This window comes from Streptopelia decaocto (genome assembly GCF_964273445.1).
Source record: "Streptopelia decaocto genome assembly, chromosome: Z".
Lineage (NCBI taxonomy): Eukaryota > Metazoa > Chordata > Aves > Columbiformes > Columbidae > Streptopelia > Streptopelia decaocto.
Window position 1 is genome coordinate 39,979,329 of NC_138657.1, and position 24,958 is coordinate 40,004,286.

At 43.6% G+C, this 24,958-nt stretch overlaps 2 protein-coding genes across 2 annotated transcripts; one reads left to right on the forward strand and one right to left on the reverse strand.

The window, feature by feature from the left end:
• Nucleotides 1-1,021: 1,021 nt before the first annotated feature.
• CHRNB3 (cholinergic receptor nicotinic beta 3 subunit) lies at nt 1,022-13,593 on the forward strand (the record flags this gene model as incomplete). The annotated part of the gene is made up of 6 exons (XM_082074577.1): nt 1,022-1,064; nt 4,892-5,043; nt 6,115-6,159; nt 10,931-11,040; nt 11,266-12,148; nt 13,459-13,593. The coding sequence occupies 6 exons, from the start codon at nt 1,022-1,024 to the stop codon at nt 13,591-13,593; spliced, it is 1,368 nt and encodes a 455-aa protein (XP_081930703.1).
• Nucleotides 13,594-18,994: 5,401 nt separating this feature from the next.
• CHRNA6 (cholinergic receptor nicotinic alpha 6 subunit) lies at nt 18,995-24,095 on the reverse strand. The gene is made up of 4 exons (XM_082075221.1): nt 24,062-24,095; nt 22,822-22,931; nt 21,717-22,704; nt 18,995-19,322 (listed from the first exon to the last, which is right to left on the reverse strand). The coding sequence occupies exons 1-4, from the start codon at nt 24,086-24,088 to the stop codon at nt 19,200-19,202; spliced, it is 1,248 nt and encodes a 415-aa protein (XP_081931347.1). The 5' UTR covers nt 24,089-24,095; the 3' UTR covers nt 18,995-19,199.
• Between the last annotated feature and the right edge of the window lie 863 nt (nt 24,096-24,958).

A 24,958-nucleotide genomic window follows, 5' to 3' on the forward strand; every position in this document is an offset into this window, starting at 1 on the left:
GATTGGATATTAGGAAAAAGTTGTTCACAGAAAGGATTGTGAAGCACTGAAACAGGCTGCCCAGGGAAGTGGTGGAGTCATCATCCCAGGAGGTGTTTAAAAGATGTATAGATGAGCTTCTTAGGGACATGGTCTAGTGCCAGAGTTAGGTTAATGGTTTGACTCAGTGATCTTGTGGGTCTCTTCCAGCCAAAATAGTTCTATGACTCCATTTCTGGCAGCTTCTGAAAGGAGCCCTGTCCATGCTGTCACTGTGGGGGAGTGATATCTACAGAGGAACTGGCTAAATAATCAAAGGCCCCATTGCTCTCGTTGCTAAACATAAAGCTCTGGGGCAACATGTTCTGTTAAGCTATGCCAGTAGTTAGTACTGTGCAAGCATTTCTGTGCTATTTTCTGTGATGTTTTGAGTATGAGTGATAAGATATAACTTTAGAAATCAGCCCTTTTTACCTGCTTACATCTTACTGTTTCATTCCTCCCAAAATCTACCATATAGTGCTAAAACATCAAGTGTAGTGTGAAAACTGATTGAACTTACTTAGGTCTGTAGGGAGGCTGCCTCCATTATTAAAGCAGCCAATACAGCTGGAGCAAACAGATAACCTTTCAGGCATTTGATCCATCTTTGGGTCTGATCTGCAGCCTGTTTTTTTTCCCCCAGCTGTAAGTGACAGCATAATAAAAGACCTTTCTCCTCCTTGAAATCCTTGCCTTACTTCTAATCCTAGGCTGCAGTGACTACAGCCACCCGAATACACAAACAAATCAGTCAGAGTTTAGGACCCAGAGCCCTATTTCAGGCTCACGGGATGTGACAGCTGACTGAAAATCAATGGAGCATGATTTATGGAGCGTCATAATGAGGCAGGATAAGGCTGAAAAGCTGCTGTCTTGCCTTGAAGAATCAACTGCCTGCCTTGATTTTTAACTAGATTGTTTTCAGCCCCCTCCTAGGATAAGAATGATTTGCTTATGAAAGCAAAAGATCAGATTTAAAGGAGAAGCTGCAGTGGTGCCCATGCTTTGCCTAGTGCTTTTTGCATTGTGTCTGAGTCACTCAGGTAAGTGTGATTTCTTCTTCTTCCAAGCTGAGCTGCAGATGTTCAAGAGTTTATTTCTGCTGGCCAGTTCACTGCTGCTTGCTTGGATGAGGTGGATGCTGGCTTCCCTTTGTCCTCTTAACACTGCCTGACTAGCAAAAGAGAGCTGGATCAGCTGCTGCCTTTGTATTGCAACCACAGATAGTTTGGCAATAAGGTTTTAATAACTCGGGTAGGGGGTGGTCGCTGGATAGAAGTTGACTAAAAATCTAAGCTTTAGTCTCACTGCTAAAGGGATTTACAGGAGAATCACCAGCACCAAGAAGAAAATTGAAATGCCTCAGGTGAGGTAATGAAAGGCTAAGTGTCGTGTATGTATTTCTTGGCATGTTTTGCACGTCTGTTTAGCAGACTCCCTGTTACAGCAGTTCTGTGCTTGCGGAGAACTGGTCCTGGCACAGACCGCAGAGAGAAACGGGAACCTGGGAGAGAGGGGAGACATCAAACAGTGCTCAGTTAATTGCATCCACGGTAACCTCTCAGAGGGCTGCTCAGCTTTTGCTTTCTCTGTCGACCATCTGGTAAATTCAGGGATACACCTGTTCTATGGCTACTTCTCTGTTTTTTCAAAGGCAGTGGTACTTTGTTCAGTGTTTTCTCCATACCTTTGTCTAACTTAATCTTCAGATGGGGCTTGATCAATGGAGCTGTTAGGCTACTTTTTCCACTTGATATATCTTCCCTCTCATTAAAAACTTCTGCTTTTGAACTGTTCTCCTGCAAGTACTGAAGCTGTCTTATAAGGGCATAGATCTTGTTCTTTTTGGCTTTCTTCTTTTGGGGACTTCTCAAGCCTTTTCCACTCTTTTCTGTGGCTTCCATAGCAACTGGGAATCAACACATCTAGCCCTAAATCCAGTTTTAACAAGTCTCTGCTATACTGTCTTAGAACATTAGGGCCCTTGGACTTCATGTGAGGTACAGACTGTGAAACGGCACTGTTTTCCTATGAGGCAGTTCGTACACAGCTACAGACGCTGTGCCCATGATGCATGTGGTTGTGTGGTTGCGTATGTGTGTCCAGGGATTTATACTCAAACAAATCCAGAGCAATGCATTTCAGCATTAAGACAAAGCTGTTTAGATCCTGCATGGTTTTGGGTTTTGGATTTTTTCTATTCAGTGGCTTTCCCATTAAATGTCCTGTGTTTAACATGTTTCCCACGTTAGGTGCATGCCCAAACATGCACCCCTATGAACCTCCTAAGGGAAAGCGAAAGGGCTAGGAGCTGGTATCTCTGCAGAGATTCCTATACATTAGGGGATTGGATCACTGAGGTTGTGGTCGTGAGTGGGGAGAAATATGTTATTGCTCTTCCTTTGTTTGTGGATGCAGTGCCTATCTGGTGTGTTTGGGCAGGCAATCTCATTTCCTAGGACAGACTCTGTCCCTTGTTTGCTGTGCTGAAGGTAAGGTTAGCCTTGGCATGACAATGAACCCTGGAGCAAGCAGAAAGGGTATTTGTGATTTCCCAGACTGCTATAGTAGACCTCAAAGGCTTTTCACAAAGCAGCAAGAGACAGGGTGGCCAAAGAGGCTCCTATAAACTGCATGAGCCCATTGCTGGCTGTGGTGCAAAGCAGGTAGAAAGGAGTATGAAAGCTCCCTCTAGTCAGGTGGCCTCCACCTCCTCATGCCTCAGGCCATCAGGTGGCCTCCACCTCACCACAACTGTGTCTCCAACAAGAGAGGAGAAGCTCAGCCTGTGCTAGAACATCTGACAGCAAAGTGATTGTTGTTGCTCTGTCAGTGACAATCATTAGGCTTCAGAGTTTACAGCTTCTCAAAGAGGAATGGGCATTTGCTGTGGCTGGAAGTGGGGGATGACAGTTGCTGGAATATAATGGAAGATTGGTGAAGAGTATTGTAAACATGCTTAAGTGAGGAGAAAAACACATATATCATACTAATTGTCATTTAGTCTTGTGTGCTTGACAAGTAGAATGTCTATGTTTAAATAACACAGGCTGGTGATAGACTCAGGGGCACCCTATGCTTGACATTCCTGTCCTGCTCTGGTATAGATGAAATGACAGTGAAAAGATACACCTGTGTGAACCTCCAATATACAGGTGAACGTAGCAGGTTTGGTAACTCTCTAGCAAAGACTGAGCTCTGTGGTGCCTGCGTTCCCACTGGTGTGCCTCTGCCCAGGTGCTGCTCCAGGGATCTCCTGGTTCACAAGGTAACAAAAATAAACTTTTTGCATTTCATCTGTGATTTTGTGGTTGTTCCTGCATCTTGCCTTTGCTGGCTCGCACAAAGTGCTGCTTGCACCTTGTGCTACGCTGAGAGAATCCAGACCAGATAAGGGAATGACTTTGTCCAGTGGGAAGCTCTGGTGTAGGAGCGGGTTTTTGCTTTGGGCAGTCCTTCAGCTGTGCCTCCTCCTGTGAGATCTCTCCCTGCCCATGGCCTCACAGAGACCCTGTTGAGGGAGGCCTGTCTCCCTCAAGAGATGGGCAGTAGCTGCCAGGGGTGGAGGACATGGACAGAGATGGTGGTCTGCAGACCTCTCCTGCACCAAATGGCTGGCAATCCAGGCACAGGTGTCCTGCTCACACTGAGATGGCAGAGCAGGGGTGGCAAGGGGACAAGGTGGGCCCCGGGCAGCACCCTGTGATGTAGTCTTTGACTGCAATATTGTCTGTGACCCCCACGGCACAAGGCCCATCAACACGAGCTCCTTTTTCCTCCATGGTGCCTTTAAAAACTGATTAAATCCTTCTCATTCTTGGGTGTTGTGTGTGTGCACAAGCAAGAGGTGGAGGTTGTGTCAGGACCTCGGCATCATGGAGAGTGGGTCTGGCATTTGGGAAACAATGGAGGGTCTGAACTGCCCTTTTTCCGTCATGGTAGCAGGGGGAAGAGGGACCGTGGTGGCAGGGACCAGAGGAGTCCCAAGTCTTGCAAGCCATCATGATGGCTCCATGCTTGATTGCATGCAAACCTGGCCCTGACTGCATCATCCAGCTCCTCCTGCTGCCAGGCTCCTTTCACTTTTTGCTCCCCTGATTCTGTTGCCCACTCAACCCACGTCTGGGAAGCAAGACAATTCAGCTTTCTCAAAGATCCCCTGCTATCCCCAGAAGAAGGATTCGTTTCTAAGTGCTGCATGAGGCTCCCTCAGAGCTGGCTCACAGGCCTTGGTAGCTTCCAGCAAGGAAATCCCACCACCCCGATCCTTGTGCAGGGCAGCTTTAATCTCAGGCCATAAAAACTCACCAAGTGCAAGTGAAATCCCTAGGCTCTGAAATGCCCACAGGATATTGCTACCGTTGCTTCTAGCTGCAAAATAGCCAGCAAGCCAGGTATTTCTGCACAGCAACCAGATCTCTCCTGCAGCCCTAGCTCTCTCTACTATGCCACAGGTATCTGAAAAAACAGAAGTCTTTCTTGGGGTGGCATTTATGAGGCTGGATATTTACTATTCAAGAGGGAAAGAGAGCACCTGATGCTCTGAGTCTGCAGGTCTTCTAAAGAAAAATAAGGTATGTTGACTAAAGACAAAAAGGCCACAGAAACCAGAAATCTAGTACAAAGTAATCACTGCTCTGGACTGATGATTTTTTTCGCAAGTGAGTTGGGCTTGGGCTGTCCGGTTTTCCCCTCCTCTTGCCATGTCGCTAATGAGAGTCTAAGCATCTGATTTCCTACAAATTTTACTGATAAGAGCTGCTCAGAGGCAAATTTGTCTCACATAATCACTCTGCCTCACTTCTTCAGGCTGTGCCACTTTCCATGTCTGTTTTCTGGCATGTCCCCATTGTCTGTTGCTCTCTTCCAGATGTGGCTGCCTTCAGTTCAATTGCTGAAAGTGAGGACATGCTCCTCAAGCACTTATTTCAAGGCTATCAGAAATGGGTCCGCCCCGTGCAAAATTCCAATGACACCATCAAAGTCCGTTTTGGATTAAAGATATCACAGCTTGTGGATGTGGTAAGTGTTGTGTTTGGCTTGGTAAAACATCCCTTCTTTTATAGACAGTCATGTATCCACCTGGCAGGCCTGGTGATGCTGCTAGCTTTTGCCTCCTGACACATGAAATGCAAAGCAGTGGTCAGACAACAAAGCACTGAGTGTGGTGTGGTGTGACCTCCTGCCCCATGCCCATCATGAGCCATATGACTCATTTACTTTGCAGCAAACCTGAAGGTCCTTTTCCCCCTGCTGTTCTGAGGGAATAAAGCCTCATTGCATCAGGTGTTAATCAAACAGTCCATACTGGACAATCCCTGGTGCTTACATTTGTAATTTAATGACAAGACAGCTACAGGACAGGGATGAGGAAGGGCAGAGATAGTTGGAAATCATTCACATTAAGCAAGCCTGTATCCAGGCCAAAGGCAGCTCGTATTTTGACCCAGCTGGCCACTCAGATAAGATACCAGGAGCAAACCAGATAATGCCATGTTTTTGCACACATGAAAAGTCCCTTTTCCCTTTCCCCTCTGTCACTGCAATGCACAGTGGAATTTGCACAGGACCCAGAGGTACCCATGCAACAGCATGCTCTTGCAACCCCCAGCCTCTGGCAGCATCCCCTTGTGCTGTGGAAGTTAGACTTTAGTTTTGTGATTTATTTACATATTCAGGACAATGTTTCAGCTTTTATCTTCCCAAACTCACTCCAGGCTGAGCTGTGTGTGGAGATGAGCCATCCTGTGAGCCCACAACCACGTGTATCCTGACCCCTGTTGCTGGCTTAGCCCTGCTATTGTGAACCTGGTATTATTAATACCTCCCTGCTCTTTGGCATCTGATTCCTATGAGCTGCTGTGAAATGCCAGACCTCAGTTTTCTAGTCTCGAAAGCTCCCAGTGAGAGCAGAGGCAGCACCTAGAAAGTCAGTTCACTTCCCCCAGCAGTGACTGAAGAGCTCCAGGTCCATGGGGAAACAGGACCAAAGGTATTGCCTCTGCTCATCGCAGGGTTGGACTCAGCCTGCACAGGGTCTGTTTCTGCTGGGTGTTTTGATATTGCAATCGTCTCTATCTTGTGTCATCCTAGGATGAGAAGAATCAGCTGATGACAACCAACGTGTGGCTGAAGCAGGTAAATTAGACCAAATGAGACCTCCCCCTCAGTGTGTGGCTGCTGAGACAAGTGGCCACCCCAGCCTGCTGCCCATTGTACCATCCATCCTCTTTTGTGATGCCAGCTGGTCAGAAAAAAAGCAGCACCATGTTACCTTGCCTCAAGCTTTTATTTTACTCCTCTCACTTCAGCAAATGCATAAAGGTGCAGAAAGGCAGGCAGGTGGGCCTTTAGGAAACAGAATATCCTCTTCTCATGGCCTGCAAGCCAGCTGTGTCCTCAAGTCATCTGTATTTCAGGGAAGCAACATCTCCTGACACTGCAGTGGGTGCCCCTGAGATGCTGTGTATGCCCTAAGGGACTATGCTCTCTCAGACTTAGAGGTCATGCAAGTACTGTCTCTCTTGCCCAAGATAACAGCGGTGCCTCAGATAAATTTCATCTTCAGCATAAGTAAAGAGAAAAAAAAGGCCAGCATGTTACTCCACAAACAAAATTAAAATCTGTGGCAAATTAACTAGATCTCTCTAACATAATTGCTTCTAGAAGTGGCAATAATTTATACAAATGGGGGAACGGTGAAAGTTGAACTGTTCTTCACTGAACTTTCTTCTTCACTCGTGAAGAGCACTGCATTTGGTTTAGATTACATTGCATCAGTTTACTGACCTTGTGACAATTATTTTAAGTCTGTCAGCCATGTGAGTATCTATAAATATGTCAGCTGATCCTAGGCAGAGGACATAAAACGCAAGCCGTACTTGAAATTATTACCATGGGAAGTAGTTCCCAGGGGTCACTGGGCTGGTGGAGGAGAAACGTGGCCCAGTATTTGTTCTCAGTCTGATACCTGTAGTGCTGCAGTGTGTGTGAGCTTCTGGGTAGAGCAGAAAACCCTAAAGACTGTATGAACATTATATGTAAAGCTGGTCTCTCCCTTGAAGACGAAGAAGATCAGACTTGCCCTCACTGCAGGGAAGACGTGAATTTCCCCTTTTGCTGTGGAAATTCGCCACTGATTCGAATCCAACTGCTGAGACTGCCCTGAAAGAGCCCTGGTGTTATATTTTTTCTACCTTCAGCTCCAATTGCAGAGTCCCTTGTGTGCACAGGGCCAGATCTTGGCTTCCTTATTCCGTTTGAGTAGCCACTTGGGCAGACAGCAGAGCCTTCCTGCAAAGGTAACTCCTTGACCCCTGTCTGTCTTCTCCTTATTCCCACCTTCTTTCCTTGGAGGCTGCAGCACCCACCCTGCCTGCAGGTCCAGGCCCTGCAGTCTGCAGGTGTGAAATCAACTCGCTTTACCCTCCTCATTCTCTCTGTTCCTGCAAGTGTCCCCAGAAAGATTTTACTGGTCTTACAGCCTTTGACAGAGTATTCCTGGGTCTGACTGTCTCCTTCTTAGGGAAGTCTTGGCTGCTTGCTCCATTCAGGACAGCAAAAAAAAAAAAATGCCCTGGGGCAGCCTTCATCCTGTTGGCTGGGTGACAACTTCACCCAGGTTACAGTGACTGTAGAAGAGACAGACCTGACTCACCCTAGCAAGCCAAATCAAATCCTGGGCTGCCCAAGGACATTAGGCCTGAGATGCTAATGCAGACAGACATCTATCAATCCTCTTTCCACTGCTGCATGAACCTATGTGGGGACATTTTGGGTTAGCCCATCCCTGCTTAGCACCCTGTTTGTGCACAGCATTGACCTCCCCAGAGTCATAGCCTGAAGGCTGTGTCACCACTCCTGCTATGGGAAATGAGGTTCTGCTGCAGGTTACTCCAAACATGCTGCAGGAGGTAGGGACATGCCACCATCCACTTATTACCTCTTGGATGTGAGGGAGGATGACAGGGAAGCCAATTTTTCTGGTCCTTCTGCCTCATGCTGTGGCTAAAAGAAGGACTTACCCAAGAGTCTGTACTGTAGACATGCTGATTTTGCTGGAGGTGCAGGCTCTGATTTTCACGCATCCAAATGCCCCAGGAGGACAGGCTGAGCACCAAATACCTGTCTGAGCACCAAATACCTGTAGCCTGACCCATGTGTCCTGCTTGGGGCATCATGCATTCTAGTTGGCTTAGTGTGAAATGGTTCCACATGCAATCCAGTACTTGGGGAATTATTAGAGTGCATAAGCACAACAGCTAGGAAAAGGTCCATAAAACTAAACAGAATTAAAATAATTTTTAATTTTGGGTAGGGAAAAGTGAAAAACACTAAACCAAACTGGAACTTTCTAATGACACAGACCCTATCCTTCTTCAGGAAGTAGGGAGGGCAGGGAAGTGTCATCCTCACCCTGGGTGTTTGAGGTTCAGTCATCATTTCTCCGCAAGAGTCTGGCTTTTCTTAGGTGAGCAAAGCTTAAATCCAAGTGGGTTTTTTTTTGTTGGTTGGTTGGTTTTTTTTTTTTTTGTGGTTTTTTCTTTGTTTGTTTTGGGGGGTTTTGTGTTTTTTGTTTGTTTGATTGATTGATTGCTTTGTTTTGTTTTGTTTTGTTTGTTTGTTCATTTTTTGTTTGGGTTGGTTTGTTTGTTAGTTTTTTTACCTCAAATATTCAGATATTCAAGATGATGGGATTTGATGATCTTCATGCAGGCAGGCACAATGTGCGAAGTCGCTTTTAATAGTTAATGAGAAAGTATCTGCGTTTGGGCAAGCTATGGAGTCTGCTGGCAAGTGTTGAGAATCTGGCTCCAGTGTTTTTTGGTCCACTTGCTGTGTGTTAAGCACTTGAGTGAAATGGGAACTTGGCAGAACTAGAGGAAGAGGATTGGAGGGTCTACAGCAGCTTGGAAGGGAGAAAAGAGGAAAGAGCCCTTCCCATCTGCTGCTACCATTCATGTCAGCATAGCCCGTAGGGAGATTCCTGTTTTAAACTGCTCGTCTTCAAAGTCTGCATACAATATATTTTCTGCTCCAGTAAGAAGATGATACACAACCACTTGCCTTGCAGACATGAAAGAGCACTTTAGCTAGGAGAGAAATCAATGCAGGGCAGGGTGGAGGGAGGAATATTGCAGATGCAGCAAATAACCTAGGCCAAGGGCCTGCTCTAACTCAACTCCAGAGTGATGATTATATTTCTAGGTGGCCCACAGGGTATTTGATTCTGTTGTGTTAGTGCAGGCTATGAGCTGACTATGTTGGCTGCTGCTGTCAGCTCTGACTGTCTTCATGTATAACACATATGTTTCCAGCCTAAGCTCCCTTTTGCCTATTACAGGAGATGTCCAGGACACATGTGAGTCTGTGCCCACCTAACAGTTCAGGCTGGTGGAAACAACCCATTCACCGACAAAAGTTCACAATAAAAGTGGTGTGCTCTGCCCCTGCTGCTGAGGCTAAGAGCAGGAATAACCCCTCTTTTTCCACACCTGAACAGCTCCCATCCCTCCTTTAGCAGCAGGAGCCTGGGGTGGAATGCTGGGCCTGACAGCTGATGCCAGCCATTTCTGCAGTTCAGGGAGTGGGTTCTTATCTCTTCTGGTGCAGGTAGTGGGGCCATTAATCCTGCCATGGTACCACCCTGGGCAACTGTTTTCTCTGCTTATGCCTTGGGACAGATTTTAGGAGGGGTCTACCAGCCATCTGCCCATGACCTTGGGCCCCATCCCTTCCCTTCACCTTTAGGAGGGAGATGCTTGTTCTTACTGTCTGTGTTTAGGTCTCTACTGCAGCTCTGGCTTGCTGTCACACTGTAAAGGACTGCAATAACAAATGTCTGTAGGTATAACTGTGAAAAGCACATGGAATCCAAGAAATAAGAGGGGAGCACCATGGTAGGAGAAAAAGTAGAGAATATAACTTTTTTGTTTGCCCTTAAGTCATGGAGGAAATTGCCAAGAGAAGCCTGAGGCCTCCACATCCCTGAGGAGCTCTTAGTGCAGGAGTTTAATGGAAAGTGATTAATCTTCCACTTCTCGGTATTGACCATGGTCTACAGCTCTTGCTTCCTTTCACTGCTGTTCTTGTGGGCAAATAAAAACTCCCATCAATAAGGGACGGGCATCAGACAGCTGCTTTTCCACTGAATCTCTGTGGAAATATCCAGGTTGCTAGAGCCACTTTGCCACAATCTCCATATCTGAAAAACACAAAGAGGAGAGAAAAAATATTCTGCACTCCCACATGATGAAAATGGACAGGACTCCCCCTACTTTTGCTTTTTTCAGGATTGTAGCCAAATGCTTTACAATGGTGTCATACTATTTTTCCTGCAATAGTGTGCAGGTCTTTCTGATGAAAGAAAAATATGTTGGTTTGCAAGGATAGTGTACAGATATTAGGTGCTGTATTCTGCTCACTGAAAAAAAGCCAGGTCTCCACTGAAAAGAAATTAAAGGCCACCTCTCTGTCACTTGGGTAGTAGTAGCCATGCCAGCTGGCTCTTCTATGGGGTCAGTGCCAGCCAAAACTGCTGTGGGCTGGTTCTCAGAGGGAAGGACAGATGCCATATCCAAGGGAAAGCAGCTCCTTCCTTCTGGACTACCCTCAGGTGGGCTGGGCAGGGTGGTGTAAAATGAGAGTCAAGTGCTCTCCGGAAATGCCTGCCTTGAGGTTGCCTGCAAAAGGACAGATCACTGGGGCACTCCTCTGGCTGGAGGGGCAGTGCTCATGGGGGTTAGCATCTCCCAGCCGTGATTGTCTGGAATCCTCTCTGCAGCTGAGCAGTCCTACACCAAGCTCTGTCTATTGTGCTGTGCAATGCAGTCCCTCTGAGGTAGGTGGTGGGAGAAGGAATGAGGCTGTTGTGTATAAGTGGTCAGAGGACTCTGCTGGCTTGTTACAGGAATGGATTGACCACAAGCTCTCCTGGAATCCAGATGAATATGGTGGGATCACTGCCATCCGTGTCCCCTCTGAATCCTTGTGGCTTCCTGACATTGTTTTGTTTGAAAAGTGAGTAGCATGTCTCCTTGCTCCAGGCTTAGGTTGGTTCTTGGGTAAGGCATGTCAGCCACCATGAAGCTTGCGTGTGCTGTCAGAAGGCTGCTTCTTTAGGCAATGTGAATGTTGGCTTCCCTTATGCTCCAAGTGATGTGTAGAAAGCACACTTGTGAGGGGGTAGGGCTGGGGCAAACATAGTCATGTACTTGATACCATCTCTTCCTGTCCAACTCTCAGTGCTGACGGACGTTTTGAAGGATCCCTGATGACCAAAGTCATAGTGAAGTACAACGGAGTGGTGACCTGGATGCCACCAGCCAGTTATAAGAGCTCCTGCACGATGGATGTGACCTTCTTCCCTTTTGACAGGCAGAACTGCTCCATGAAATTTGGGTCGTGGACGTATGATGGCAATATGGTGGACTTGATTTTAGTGGATGAAAATGTAGACAGAAAAGACTTCTTTGATAATGGGGAGTGGGAGATCTTAAATGCCAAAGGTATGAAAGGCAACAGGAAGGATGGGCTGTACTCTTACCCATTTGTCACTTACTCGTTTGTGTTGAGACGCCTTCCACTCTTTTACACTCTTTTCTTAATAATCCCTTGCCTGGGATTGTCTTTTCTAACTGTCCTCGTGTTTTACCTGCCTTCAGATGAAGGAGAAAAGCTTTCATTGTCGACATCAGTTCTAGTCTCCCTCACTGTTTTCCTTTTAGTGATTGAGGAAATAATCCCTTCTTCTTCCAAAGTCATCCCTCTGATCGGTGAGTATCTGCTGTTCATCATGATTTTTGTGACCCTTTCTATTATTGTGACTGTTTTTGTTATCAACGTCCACCACCGCTCCTCAGCAACTTACCATCCCATGGCTCCCTGGGTTAAAAGACTCTTCCTTCAGAAGTTGCCTCAGCTACTTTGCATGAAGGGCCATATAGATCGTTACTCCTTCTCAGAGACTGAAGAAAAGAAAACTACCTTGAAATCAAAGCTGCTGGGGAAGCAGAAACACAAGCAAGCAAAAGAAGGAGAGAAAATCGTTATTGCCTTCCTGGAAAAGGCAGCTGACTCCATTCGATACATTTCCAGGCATGTTAAAAAGGAGCATTTCATCAGACAGGTAGGTGAAAGAAGGGCAAGGAGGGATGACAGTTTCCTCAACAGCAATGAGTTCCAAACTCTTTACCTTTTCTGCATGCCTTCCCTTTGCCTCTTCCTCCTGCTTTCGTCTGAGACACGTCCTAGGAGCTTCCCCTGCTTGATAAATAATATGGTTTCTGAGAAAATGCATTGCTTCAAGGAGAATTGTATTGTGCTGTGAGAGTCCATGCTTTTCACAGATGCAAGAGGCCACAGCAACCTCTCCTGGGGAAATTCCTGTTTTGGGATTATTTGAATAACTTTGTCCTGCTTAAGCTGGGAATAGAGATGATTCTGGAAAACCTCTGAACTGTCATATGCTCTAAAAGTCTGTCTTTCACAACACTTACAGTGAGGTTCTATGGCAGTTGATAGGTCTCTGTCCCGGTCTGTAGCTGCCACAGTGTAGCTGCCCTGCCTTGGGTGGAGGTTTTCTAGATTTTCACTAACATTTGGATTAGTCCCTAACTACCATCTGTCTCCTCCTCCCATCAATCCACGTGGCTATTAAAATGGCAAATGACTGTGTGCATAAACAATGCATCTCATGCGATGGCAGGACAGCAGAACAATGCACCTATCAGCACATGGAAAGAGAAAAACTTCTACCAGCACCCTCCTAGCAGAATCCAGGGCTTTGTTCGAACTGTTCTGAGAGGACTTCAGCAGAAAGGTGAACAGTAAATCAAACACACACTATCTGAGCATATAAAGTCCATGACTTAAGCCTTGTGTTCAAAGCTGAAATATTTTTTATTATAAAAAGTCCCTTTGGTTGCTTTTATAATTAGCTCTTTTGTGTGTGCAGGGTTGTGTCAGTACTCATACTGCAAAATGTCCTTCCAGAATGCACAGTATCTGAGCCAACAGAGCACTTAAGCAAGCACAAGCCAATAGGATCACTGGTTTTGGAAGCAACACCTGTATCAAAGTGCTGTGCAAGAGCCAATTCCTGCCACTTCAAGGGAAATGCAGTTCTGCGAAAAGAAAGGCAGTTCATTATAAAGCCATCTTCAAGCTTGAGTCTGTAAACTTTCACATATGTACTTACATAAAAGCTTTTGCACAGCCTGAAACAAGTCTGGTTACCATGTGCATACAACTATGGAATTGTTCTGAGTGCCTCATAGCTATGGGTGCTGAAAAGGTGATCTTTGTCAGTTTTAGGGTACAGCACATTGCAAACTTCTAATGGTAACCAGATTTTTTTTATCTGAAATATATGTATCAGTATCAATAAAGTACTGGGCCCATTACTTTTTCTGTTTGTTTTCCCTTTCTCCTTCCCAGGTCGTCCAAGACTGGAAATTTGTAGCTCAAGTCCTGGATCGGATCTTCCTGTGGTTATTTCTGGTGGTGTCTGTGACGGGTTCAGTTCTCATCTTTACCCCTGCATTACAGATGTGGCTGAACAGCACTTTGTAGAAAATGCTCCCATGTTAGCACACAAGTAGTACAATGCCAAGGAATGGTGGTGTCTTTGAGCTTGGCCTCTGTTTTACAGGATGGGAAGCAACAGCAAGAACAGGAGAGGACATTTACTAGTGTTTTCTATCTTCATACAACTCTACAAGTTAGAGATTTGGTGGAGATCAGAGGGGGCTTGGTGAACAGCTGAGACCTAAAGTGAATTGGGCTGGACAATTGGCTTATAAGTATTTTATTAGTAGCTTGATTATATACAATAAAAGTCAATATTATTAGTTAAAATTGGAAATAGTACTTCCGGTGCAATGATTATACTTAGAAGGTAGATCTGTCAGTTAAAATGATACTTCACAAATGAAATTACAGTAAGAACACAAATTAGTACTCAGTTCAGCTACATTTCCAGGTAAAAATCACAAAGTCTCTACAGATCACTTTGTGCATGTGTCAGAACAAACAATTGCACAGCATGTGCATCAGAAAAAGTACAAATACAGTACAAAATTTTTGAAACCTTGACTCTGTGGCTTCACCTGGCTGCAGGATCAGCTCAACAGTGGCAGAGTTTACCACTTTGCCCACCTGCTACTAGCCTTGATAGCATGCACACTTCATCTCTCCTCTTGGCCATCAGGAAGCCACAAAGGTGTTACCGACTTTTCAGTATTGCAACTTGCCTGCTGCTCTATAATAAACCAAAAGGCTGAACAAGCAAGGATTTTCCCCATGCTCTGCATTTAGAAACTATGATTCCTGTACCTGCTTGTTCACAAGTGGAAGGTCACCTGAAGCATATCACATGGAGAAAGGTGACTACACTACTCCACAAGGCAATAGTGATCTTCCTAAACAGTTCAGCTGGAGGGAAGCTGCAGACATAGTTTTTGGGAAACAAAACTTGTGGCTGGTGCAGAAGTGGAGTTTCTCCTGAGAGTTGTGGGGTGGGCTGGCTACCAGGAAGGTATATCTTTTGGTGTTGGCTTGTTCATGTTTCCCAGGCAATTCAGAATTTAATTCCTTTAAATGTGATCCTTCCGCATGATTAGAAACAGCTCGTAGATGCGACCTGACAGAAAACATACAGGTGAAGCTCTCATCACTTTTGCTGGGCCAGTGTTTTACCAATATGGAGCACTTTAGAAAATCCCATTCAGAACTTGTAGATGTTTTCAAGGTTAGCAGGGGATTTGGAGATCCAATTTTTGACAACCTAAATGTTAATCTGGTGTTAAAACTTTAGCTAACCTTGAAACTTTCTCCCTAGGGATGGATGTTAGAAGGTGTTAAAAAGACACGGAGGTATTCTGATGCTTAGATTATGTGTGCACACCAGACCTATGTTAGTATCATCCCATCTTGTTGTGTCACTGCAGAAAGTTCTGTTCACTTGTGCAATCATTATTAATAAAGATGTATTTAGTAAATTATCCCTGAGGGGCTTTGCTGTTGTTTTGTTGTTAACAAAGTTTAGTTTGTAACCCATTTAAAAAGCCTTGTCTCAAATCTATTTGAACTGAGAGATTGTCACATTCTTGGAAAATCCTTATAAATTTTTGGCTTTATGTGTGAATTTGAAAAGGGAGCATTCAGATCTGGTTATTATATTGCAGGAACCTAGAACAGACCAATTTAGGATAGCATATACAGATAAATGTCTTAACATAAGTCACTGGTATAAAACTCTTCCATACTGACCCTGCTATCAGCTGGTCCTCTTTTCTTGCATTATGTCAGTTTGTTCCCCTGGCCAGTACTGTGAAATGCCCATATGAAAACAGCCAGGAGGCCTTTCTTTCCAGCATTTACAGAATCTTGAAATCAATTAGTGGTAGGTTTTCCGAGTACTGCTGTGAGGGGATGCCTGTTAGCCATGACAGATGACAAAATCCTCTCCTGGGCAAGTGCTTCAGGTGTTTAGCTGGCAGATGGTCCTTTCCTCACCTTACAACATTCTGGTTGCCAACCTGCAGGCAATGTATGGCTTTTCTCACATGGCAGTGTCTTCTGCCAAGCTGCTTTTTCTAGCTTTTGCTGGTAAAGGTCAGCAGGGTTCAGGTCCTTGCACTGGTAGATGTATGAACATTGCATAGGCATGGCTTTAGCATCTGGTCCTCCTAGCACGGCATCTTGGACTGCTACGTCTGTAGTCTCATTACTCATTATTTCCTTGCGCTGTTTCTGAGCTTCCCCAAGTCCCTTTGCTGCTGGCCCACAAATGCATTCAACATGTCCCACAGCCTGGCCTGTGACTAAAACACACAACTAGGGAGACATTTGGTCAGATGGTCCTCCAATCTCTGTTCCATGTGCTCTGCATGTGGATGACAACCTTGCAAATTGCAAATCTTAACCAAAAAAAAGCAACCCTCTGCCTTACTACTGCCTCAACATGTGGTGCCTTGATTTCTGGGCACTGGCTTGCCCGGGCCTTGGCACTTCTTGGTAGGACGATGTGTGGAGGAAAGTGAAAAGATGGTCTGCCTTGGGAAGATAATGTAATGAGTTGGTTGAGCTGTTGAATTGCTTCTGTGCTTTTAAAATTAATTCATAGATGTCATCACTCTTAAGAAAAGGAGGTTTCTTGCTGGCAGTGCTACACTGGGACTTATAATAGCAAGGGGTACTGCTGATGTGGTCTTGGAGTGGATGGGGTGAAAACAGACACACCAGTCTGTGTGCCCTGCAACGAACATGGGTGCTTTTCCTGTGACTGTGCACAGTGTGCAACCCAACTCAGCACCTGGGATGGCATCAGCTCTAGTTGAAACTTTTCTTGGTATTGTAGTTAGAAGGTCCCCCAGAAGAGCTGGGGTAAGCAAAACTGTCACTTTTGTGAGGGTTCTTCACTGTCTGCTCAGCAGTGGGCCCCTACTGAAGATTTCTCTCCAATGTGAGATCTTTGGGGATAGTGTCCCCCACTATCTCTAATCAGCCAGCTACTTTCGCAAAGCTGACAGGCGTATGCAAGGATCGCAGTCTTGAGTGTGCCCAACACAGCCGAAAATGGCAACAGAATCCGAAAGTTACTGCATGGGGGGAAGGAAGGGTAAATAGTACACTCAGAAGGAGACAGAACATGACTTTGTAAATCTCACTTTATTAGGATACCAGGCTAATGAGCTAAACTGTCCAAACCCTGTGTTTGTGGTCCAGAGGCAAGAGAGATGTGTAGTACTGTAAATGACAAAGACAAGGAGCTGGTGCTGGGGCATGGAGGCCTTCTAACTGGAGATGAGAAGCTGTATAATTGTGAATGGTTAGACAAGAAGCCAAGGATTTTGCTGAAGTCAGCTTACTGGCTGTGGGGTAGTAGCTGTCATGCCTAAAACACAAATGCAGCACACCTTCCGCCACAATATTTTCATTTTTTGGTATGGTCACAGACTGCAACAGTGAATAACTGGCAGTCAGATGTGTTTCCCATAGAAATGAAATTTTTGGGCTCAGAATGCAGCTCTCATGTTCAAATTCCTTTTCTTTCTCCTTCCATCCTTTCTGATTGAAGAGCCAGCATAGCAAATGTAATTTAGTAGCATCTCTAAACACATTGTATGGAGTAAGGAGTTTCTTAAAAAACACACGTTCTTCAAGAAAGTATATCCCAGCAGTGATATTTAATTGACAGGCTAACAAAGCAAAACATGCACGTTCACACATTTGTCTGTCACTACATAATTATGCAATATTCATGGCAAATATAGAAAATGTGGCTTTCTTCTAGAAAATAATGACTTTACATATTTCAGCTACAGGATTAATACAGTTACATTCTTGTCATTCCACTTTTATCTGTGACATATACATTTATTCAGTCCTATTATCTTTATTATGGAGCATCAAAAAAGAGTAAAATGCCAATCAGAGACTTCAGAAACAGGGAGTCATACTTTCCAAGGACTCGTGATATTCAAAGCAGAGACTGAGGCATGGCAGACACTGAAAATACTGTACCGACAATGTACAATTAAATTTAGGGCCTGCTATAAGAGAGAAGGGCTTTTTACTCTTGAAGCCATTTGCTTTAGTTGGAATGTTGTCTTTTAGAGAAGACTCGTTGCACACAAAACCAACAGGAATTGAAACAGACAAGGGACCTGAGGCTAAACTGGCCATATAGTATAGCAACTGCATCAGGTGCACACCCACAAAGTGCCTCAGGATGAAGCACACTAGGATTTGGAACTGGGTTACAGAGCGGTAACCTCAGCTGCAAAGGAACTGTCCCTCCTGTTACAGGTTTGCACACACAGCACTGACTCACGAGGAGCCATAAAACAGAAAATTGCTGCATAGCTGTTTGGAACAAGGTGCATTAAGATTCATGATAGCCAGCCTTCTCTTGCTGGGATGTGTGCAATCCGAGCTGATCTTGAGGTTTGAAAACACCAGAAAACTCAGATCAATCCAATAAAGTCAATCCAATTTTGTGTGTCATGAGTAACTACTCAGGCCCAAACTCTCCTCCTTTGGGCTTATGTCTGGGCCTGAGCAAGCAAGAGTTTTCAGAGCAGAATTTGTGGTCTGGGACCACTCTTAACCTGATGAGAGAAACGTGGCTTAGAAATCCTACTGGAGCTCACCAAGGACTTGGTATTCAGCATCAGGAAGTAAAAGGGACCTTAGTTGCACGCAAAGTTCAGTGGAAGATGAACTAAGTTTTTAAAGGTCTTAGAAGCATGTAGAATTCAAATGTGGATGCTTTATATGGCAACCACAGATAGTTTGGGTCTTTTCTGTTTTTCCATAGTGCATCCAGGTTATTCCTCTTTGGTGACTCTAGGATGCTTCAAATGATGTCAGCAAGGCTACATGAAGTGCAAAATATTAAGTCAGTTTGTCTTCAGTTAGAATTACATGCTAAAGACCTGTCTGACTTCAAACATAAACATAAACATGTACTTTGTTGGTCTGGGAACCTCATTTGTGTACATATACTGCAGAAGATGAGGACCTGTTATTTTAGATTGTATTGAAAATGTTACAGCGTCAAGGGATTGGTTTGATTGTACTTTTATTTTTATTTTGGCTGCCTGACACAAGAACACAATAAAGAACATTTGTCCAGTCAGTAGGACTGTGATACCTCATCTAAGTGCCATACCAAAGACTGGCTGTTAGAAAGCGATAGAGAGGAAAAGTAAAATAACTGAGGACCTGAGGAAGAGCTATGATCAGGAGAGAAAAATGAAGCCAGGTAGAGCCCTCTTTGGGCAATGCACTCAGAAGTGCCTGAACTGTCCTAATAAGCCCCCGTACTGAAACCAAGGAAAAAGCTCAATAACTTCAACCTGCTCCTGTGATCCTCAGTGTGATTATTACTGCTGATCTGACTGAGGGAAAGACAGACAGGCACTCTAAAAATCCCAGGTGTTCTGCCATGGAAAGACCACATGCTCATCTCTCATTTTGAGTCCTCTACTCATTCTGTTTTGGGTTGTTTGCTTTCTCAGAGGACCCTTTCCTCTCTCTTTGTCCTTTCTTCTGTGGATGGGTGCTGAGGAGGCGATAAGCAGAGGGGTTGTGTAAAAGGAGAGAAATACAGGAGACTGTTTGGAATTGGAAATGAAACAAGAACAAAAGTGGATAAAAAGCACTGGGTCAAGTTATGTATGTGCTATTAGTGGCTGGATAAAGAGCCCTGCAGTCCCAAACACACAAAGGATTATAAACACCCAGAGAAATACTCTGTCTATCACCATAGCTATGTATTTCCAATCATTTTCCACCTGCAAGAGAAAAGAAAAAATAAAAAGCATAAACTACATATAATGTAACATGCAATTGAAAGCTGACATTATGCAGTAGAATGTCCCTTGTAAGGAAGAATGTACGTGCAGTCATCAATAGTGTTGCTTGTTGCGCTTATAGTTGCTGCAGTTTTCAAGTGTCTTTAAAGGGTGCTGATTTTCTAGTAGTATTTACCACTTTTGGCTGATAACATTTAACATCATCCTAGTCTGCTGAATTTTTTCAAATATTCAAGTCTGTTGGCAAGCTACAGCTGTGATGCTGACATTAACAAATAGGACCTGGTCATGTGGTGGGTGTAAAGTGGAGTGGCTTAACAGAAGGTAGAATCACCATAGTTGCACATCACTAGACTCTGTCAAGGGATTTATCCTGACAGTTCACACAAGAGACAGTTTGCTATTTTGGCCTGATTTGCCACACTGTCACTCCAGTCAAGCCCCATTGACTTCAGCAAACTGAACAGCTGGACACACGGACTATAGCAAAGCAAGGGCTCTGACTGAGCAAACCACAGTTGCAAACCACAATTGCATGTGCTGAGTAGGCCAGAGTGGATTTTGGATGTCTGAGAGATATACCTTAGGACCACTTTCAAGGAAGCCAATGTCCTTTAAACTGTACCTACATACAAGGACCACTGCATCAGAAGAACATTCGCTCATATAAAACTAGTGACTGGTTAAGAGCTTTCTGCTGAGGGATCTACCACTTGGTCTCCCAGTTTCTTGAAGTTTTCATCTAAAAGGCTGCTGCTGTATGTCTTGTGAAAGCAAACACAGCAAGAATTCCAGCTGCTATAAATGTTGCTATACTTTTAAAAGGGCTTTTATTGTACAGGTCTAGCGCATTATATCACCCATACGGCTTTGTATGTCTGGCTGAAGCAGAAACAGCCTGCAGAATAATTTCCTCAATGCTTGCCTGAGAACAGCCTCCTTTTCCTCCCCAAAGACAGGATTTTGCTCAAATGAAAAATCCTGCTTCCCATTCCCAGTATGTTTTGAAACATAAAATACAGAGCTGCTGATGCACGTATCAGATTAAGAATACAATTTAATGTGGCAGGAGGGATTTGAAAAATGCAAATCAGGAAAAGTGTGGAAGACTAATCATGATAGCATTTTAGTCAAACTGCTTCATGCAAAGCCTCTTTTTGGAGTGCATCAGAGAAATCAGCTGAATATAGTACATGGATATGTTTTAAGCAGCTGGTAGGCAGTGAGAGCAGGGCTAAAATATAGGAGTTGGGCGAAATACTAAGGACAAGCAAGGCTCAGCTCAACCACCATCTTCCTCCATGCTGAGAGATTTCTGTCTTTTTCTTTGGGCTAGCATGTATTACCCAGTCATAAGTTCACTGACCAGGCCTTAACTGTAACCCTTTATTCAGAAAGTTATGGACTTTGTTTTCAGATGAAACTTCTTCTGCAGGACATACAAAAGGGAAAAAAAGTAATTTTGGGGTTGCACATACATTTCATGAATTTGCGCTGATTTCAACAAAATATTCTGATGGAAAGAATACCTCTCAACATTCCCCTTTTGTATTTTTCAAAACAAATACAGCAGTATTTATTTTTGAAATGGATTTTGCCATGATAGAGCATGTAAAAAACTTCAAAATCAAAAGCAAACATTTAACGACAGATCAAAGATAAGTTTCATTAGATTCTAAACACTTTTTTAAAAACAACTTGAGGTGTCAGAGCATTCTTATTCATTGTGAGGCTTGGGTGTGGGGAAAGAGCTCTTTCTTGGAGCTACTTTTAGCTGCTTGTGTTTACACCTGAGGACATGGCCTGAGAATTCTCTAAACATGCATCCTTTTTGGTGACAGCAATCCCAGTTAGGATGAAAAATGTATAAACTCACACAAGCAAATCCATTTATTCAAATGCCAAGTCTCATTTTTACCCACACCCCCCTCCTTTTTAAAAATCTGTCCTTATTTATCTGTTGCCTGTTTTTTTTAAGTGTCTTCCCCCAAAACTCAACTTTGATTTCAACATATGTTTGTCATGACTGAAAATACTGTATTGCTGAAGCTAATATTCATCAAATCACTATAAAATAATCAGAATACACCAGACTGAAACTGAGTAAAGAAAACAGCATTCTGAAAGGAATATCTTTACCAGATTTTTCACTGATAACAGTTCCCCAGATCAACTCCTGTGCTGCCAGATAAGCCTCTTTCCTTAAAAAGCAGTTCCCAAATTTGCTTGTTTCATTACCACCACAGAAAAATCCCTAGTGCATGATTTATCTGTAGCAAACTCTGACCCATCCATAGGTCTTAAATTTTTCTTCTCTAGACCCAACAACTCCAATTCCTCTGGTCTGCCCTCCTGGGTGGTTAACTCCCTTACCTCTTTGTTTTCATTTTGAGACCTCATGTTCTCTGCGATGAACTGAACACTGCTAATGACATCCTTCACTTCTGGGGAGTACTCCATGTGCTCTGCCATCCACTTCAGGGACCGATGGCTCGGTTGTCTTCTTTTGGTGGTAGTGAGTTCAGTTGCCTTATCACAGTGATGGCATTGCTGCTCCTTGTGTAACTTGGTATCTTTTTGTTTGTTGTGCTTTGACTTGCCTAACATACTGGCTGATCCTTTCTTGCTTTTTCTGGAGATGTTTTTTTTCTGCTGTTCTAATGGCCTCTGCATCAACAGGACTTTTGGGAGCAGGCTAAGAAATACGGTTTTTACCCATTTGGGCATTTCGTGTGTGGTTGGAGTCCTGTAATGTATATTCAGGACAAACACCGTGATGACAATTGACAGAGTCACAAATACCATAGTGAAGAGTAAATATTCGCCTACAAGGGGAATTACTAAAGAGGTGGATGGGATTGTTTCTGTGATGACCAGTAAAAATACAGTCAAAGAAAGCAGCACAGAGATGCAAAGAGTCACTTTCTCACCACAGTCAGATGGCAGGTAAAAAACTAGCACAGTCAGGAATGAGATGAAGAGACAGGGAATGATCAGATTTATGGTGTAAAACATTGGTAATCTTCGAATATAAAAGGAATATGTTATGTCTGTGTAGATCTCTTCACAGCAGTTATATTTGATGTCATGTTTGTAACCAGAAGCATCAACTATTTCCCATTCACTATTTTCCCAAAAGTCATTCATATCTACTTTGGATCCAATGATCAGAAGATCAATTTTGGCTTTGTCATAGGTCCACGAGCCAAATTTCAGTGAACAGTTCTGATGATCGAAAGGGAAAAAGGTAATATCCATAGGACAGGAGCTTTTAAAAATAGCTGGTGGAGTCCAGGTGATCATTCCATCATAGCGAAGGAGGGCTTTGGTTTTGCCTTCAACTTGAAAATCTCCCACAGCACTAGAAAGACAAGTGAGGCAAAGATAAGAAAATCACCATGAAAGTAAAATGTCTTTCATGGACACTGCACAAGGATTTTTTGAGAGAGAGGGTAAAATGGAAACTCGTTCATCATACTTGTTATACAAGACGATATCTGGTTTCCAAATTTTATCTGCTGGTACCCGAACAAATTCAATGCTATCATATTCTCTGGGATCCCATCGCAATTTGTAGTCATTCCAAATCTGAAGGAAGAATGGAAAATTATTTTAAAACCTTGCATTATCAGCAAATTTCTGCTTCTCAGATCTTCCTGTAAAATGACAGACTATGATAAAGACTGACAGTGCAGCACACATAGAAGGGGACAACGGTCTGAAAGACAACAAGGCCATGACCTGGAGAAACACTGGACATATATGAATATTGCTTACATTGATTTACCACTCCCTCCTCTGTGAGGGGATGCAATGCAAATTGTTATCCATTGCTGATGTGCTGAGATCTCTCCTCTGTCTTGCTACATCAGTATAGACCCTTACCTGTGCAAGGTCACATCCCCACTGCAGAGAGTAAACACAGGCCTTGCTGCTGCTGTCATGAGAGCGCACCTTGCAGGTTAAAGGAGGCCAGTGTCAAAGGAGACCAGCATCCTAATGAGAACAGAGGTACATATGTACACTAACAGGCAGTTGCTACCAGGGGACATTACTGGTTCCACAGGGGTAGCAAATTACCAAGTCAGAGGCACCAAGGGATGCCCAGCAGCTCTCTTGTGTTGCTATCTGGTGCCCTATCATGGGGCCACGCTCCTTGCTCCCACAGCCTACCCTGAAGACCCTTCTCATAAGTACAGTATATTTTACAGAAAGCTTTGTGTGCACCACTATCAGTGTCTGAATGAAATTGTGTTTTTGGTGGAAGCTGGCTTGTTTTTCTCAGTAGTTTAGGTCCTCTAAAGACTTTGTCAATGTATAAGTGCTAAAACCATCTGGAAAAATGGAGGCATGCTTCTTTTGCTAATAAGTGTTGTGGTTGTAATCTTCAATATGGACACGACCTAAGACTGCAGAGCTACATACTTAATCACTCTTCTACGGGTATGTCCAGCCAGAGTTACCAGATAAACAAATGATCATTGGATCATTGGAGGAGAATATACCACACAGAAAATATGAGAGGTGTAACTTCTTGGAAATAAGAATAAATAAATTACTTTCTCAAATGTGGCGGTGGTTAATGAAGCTTCTCCTTATTCATATCTTTAAAATCCTTGATACAAACCCATCACTGATTCTATAGATGTAGCTTACAAGGTAGCACACATTTCATCATATCAATGCAAATGTTTGAGAAAAGCAATGCAGTGACTTACATGTCTTAGCCACAGATTTGTTTCCATGATCTGATTGACCTCATCCTAGAAAGAAACACAGGCATGCACATCTTTATTCAATAAATTAATTATGGTATCCTGAGATGGTGACCAACTTATTTTTATAAAAATGGAAACTAGAATTCCACATTAACTGATACCAGGTCTTTTCTGGCTATTTTCAGGGAGCTTATATATCATGTACAGACATGTGCAGCTCTACTGAAAAACTTTTAAAGCTCAATTGAAAAAATATGCCCCACAAATATCAGATATACAAAGAGCTGTATTGCTTTTCCAGGGGCCTATGTACCTGAAGAACACAAAACATACAATTGCTCTGACCAGTAACAGAGGAATAAGGTTCTGCCGGTGGCTATGTGTTTTGTTGGATTCAGTGTTTTGAAAGCTCTGTTTACACAGTACAGTACTGGTCAAGACTCAAGAAAAACAGCATCCGTGTTCTCACATTTCTATACAAATTTCTATACAAACCTCTAGAGCAGATGATTTCAACCAGTACTTAATTAGGACATTGTTTTACCGAGACCTTCTTTTTACAGTCAATTATTGCAATTGCCAATCAGTGACGAATCAGGAAGGTGCTGCAAGAGACACCATAATAAACGAGGGGATCCTGTTCTAATAAATAAGCTTCAGCCCAAAAGTATTCAGAAAGACTCATATTACATATATTTATGAATGTGGGCTGACATTCACAATTAAAATATCTGCAAGAATATTTCTTTGGGTAGTTCTTAGTTCTTAAGCATGTGTGCTCAAAAAGTTAAGATATTTACAAGCTAAAGGTAGAAAATATTGTAGATGAATTTTCAACATTCTGTTCTGAAGAGTAAGAAAAAAAAATAATTTAGTAAGCCCTGTAAGGTTCCTGTC

Excerpts from the sequence above, each read along its gene's own strand:
- CHRNA6 (XM_082075221.1), bottom strand. The coding sequence starts at position 24,088 with ATGGAAACAAATCTGTGGCTAAGACAT. Across the intron at positions 22,705-22,821 it reads GATATCGTCTTGTATAACAA|TGCTGTGGGAGATTTTCAAG; the intron begins GTATGATGAACG and ends TTGTCTTTCTAG. Across the intron at positions 19,323-21,716 it reads CTCAAAATGAAAACAAAGAG|GTGGAAAATGATTGGAAATA; the intron begins GTAAGGGAGTTA and ends TTTCTCTTGCAG.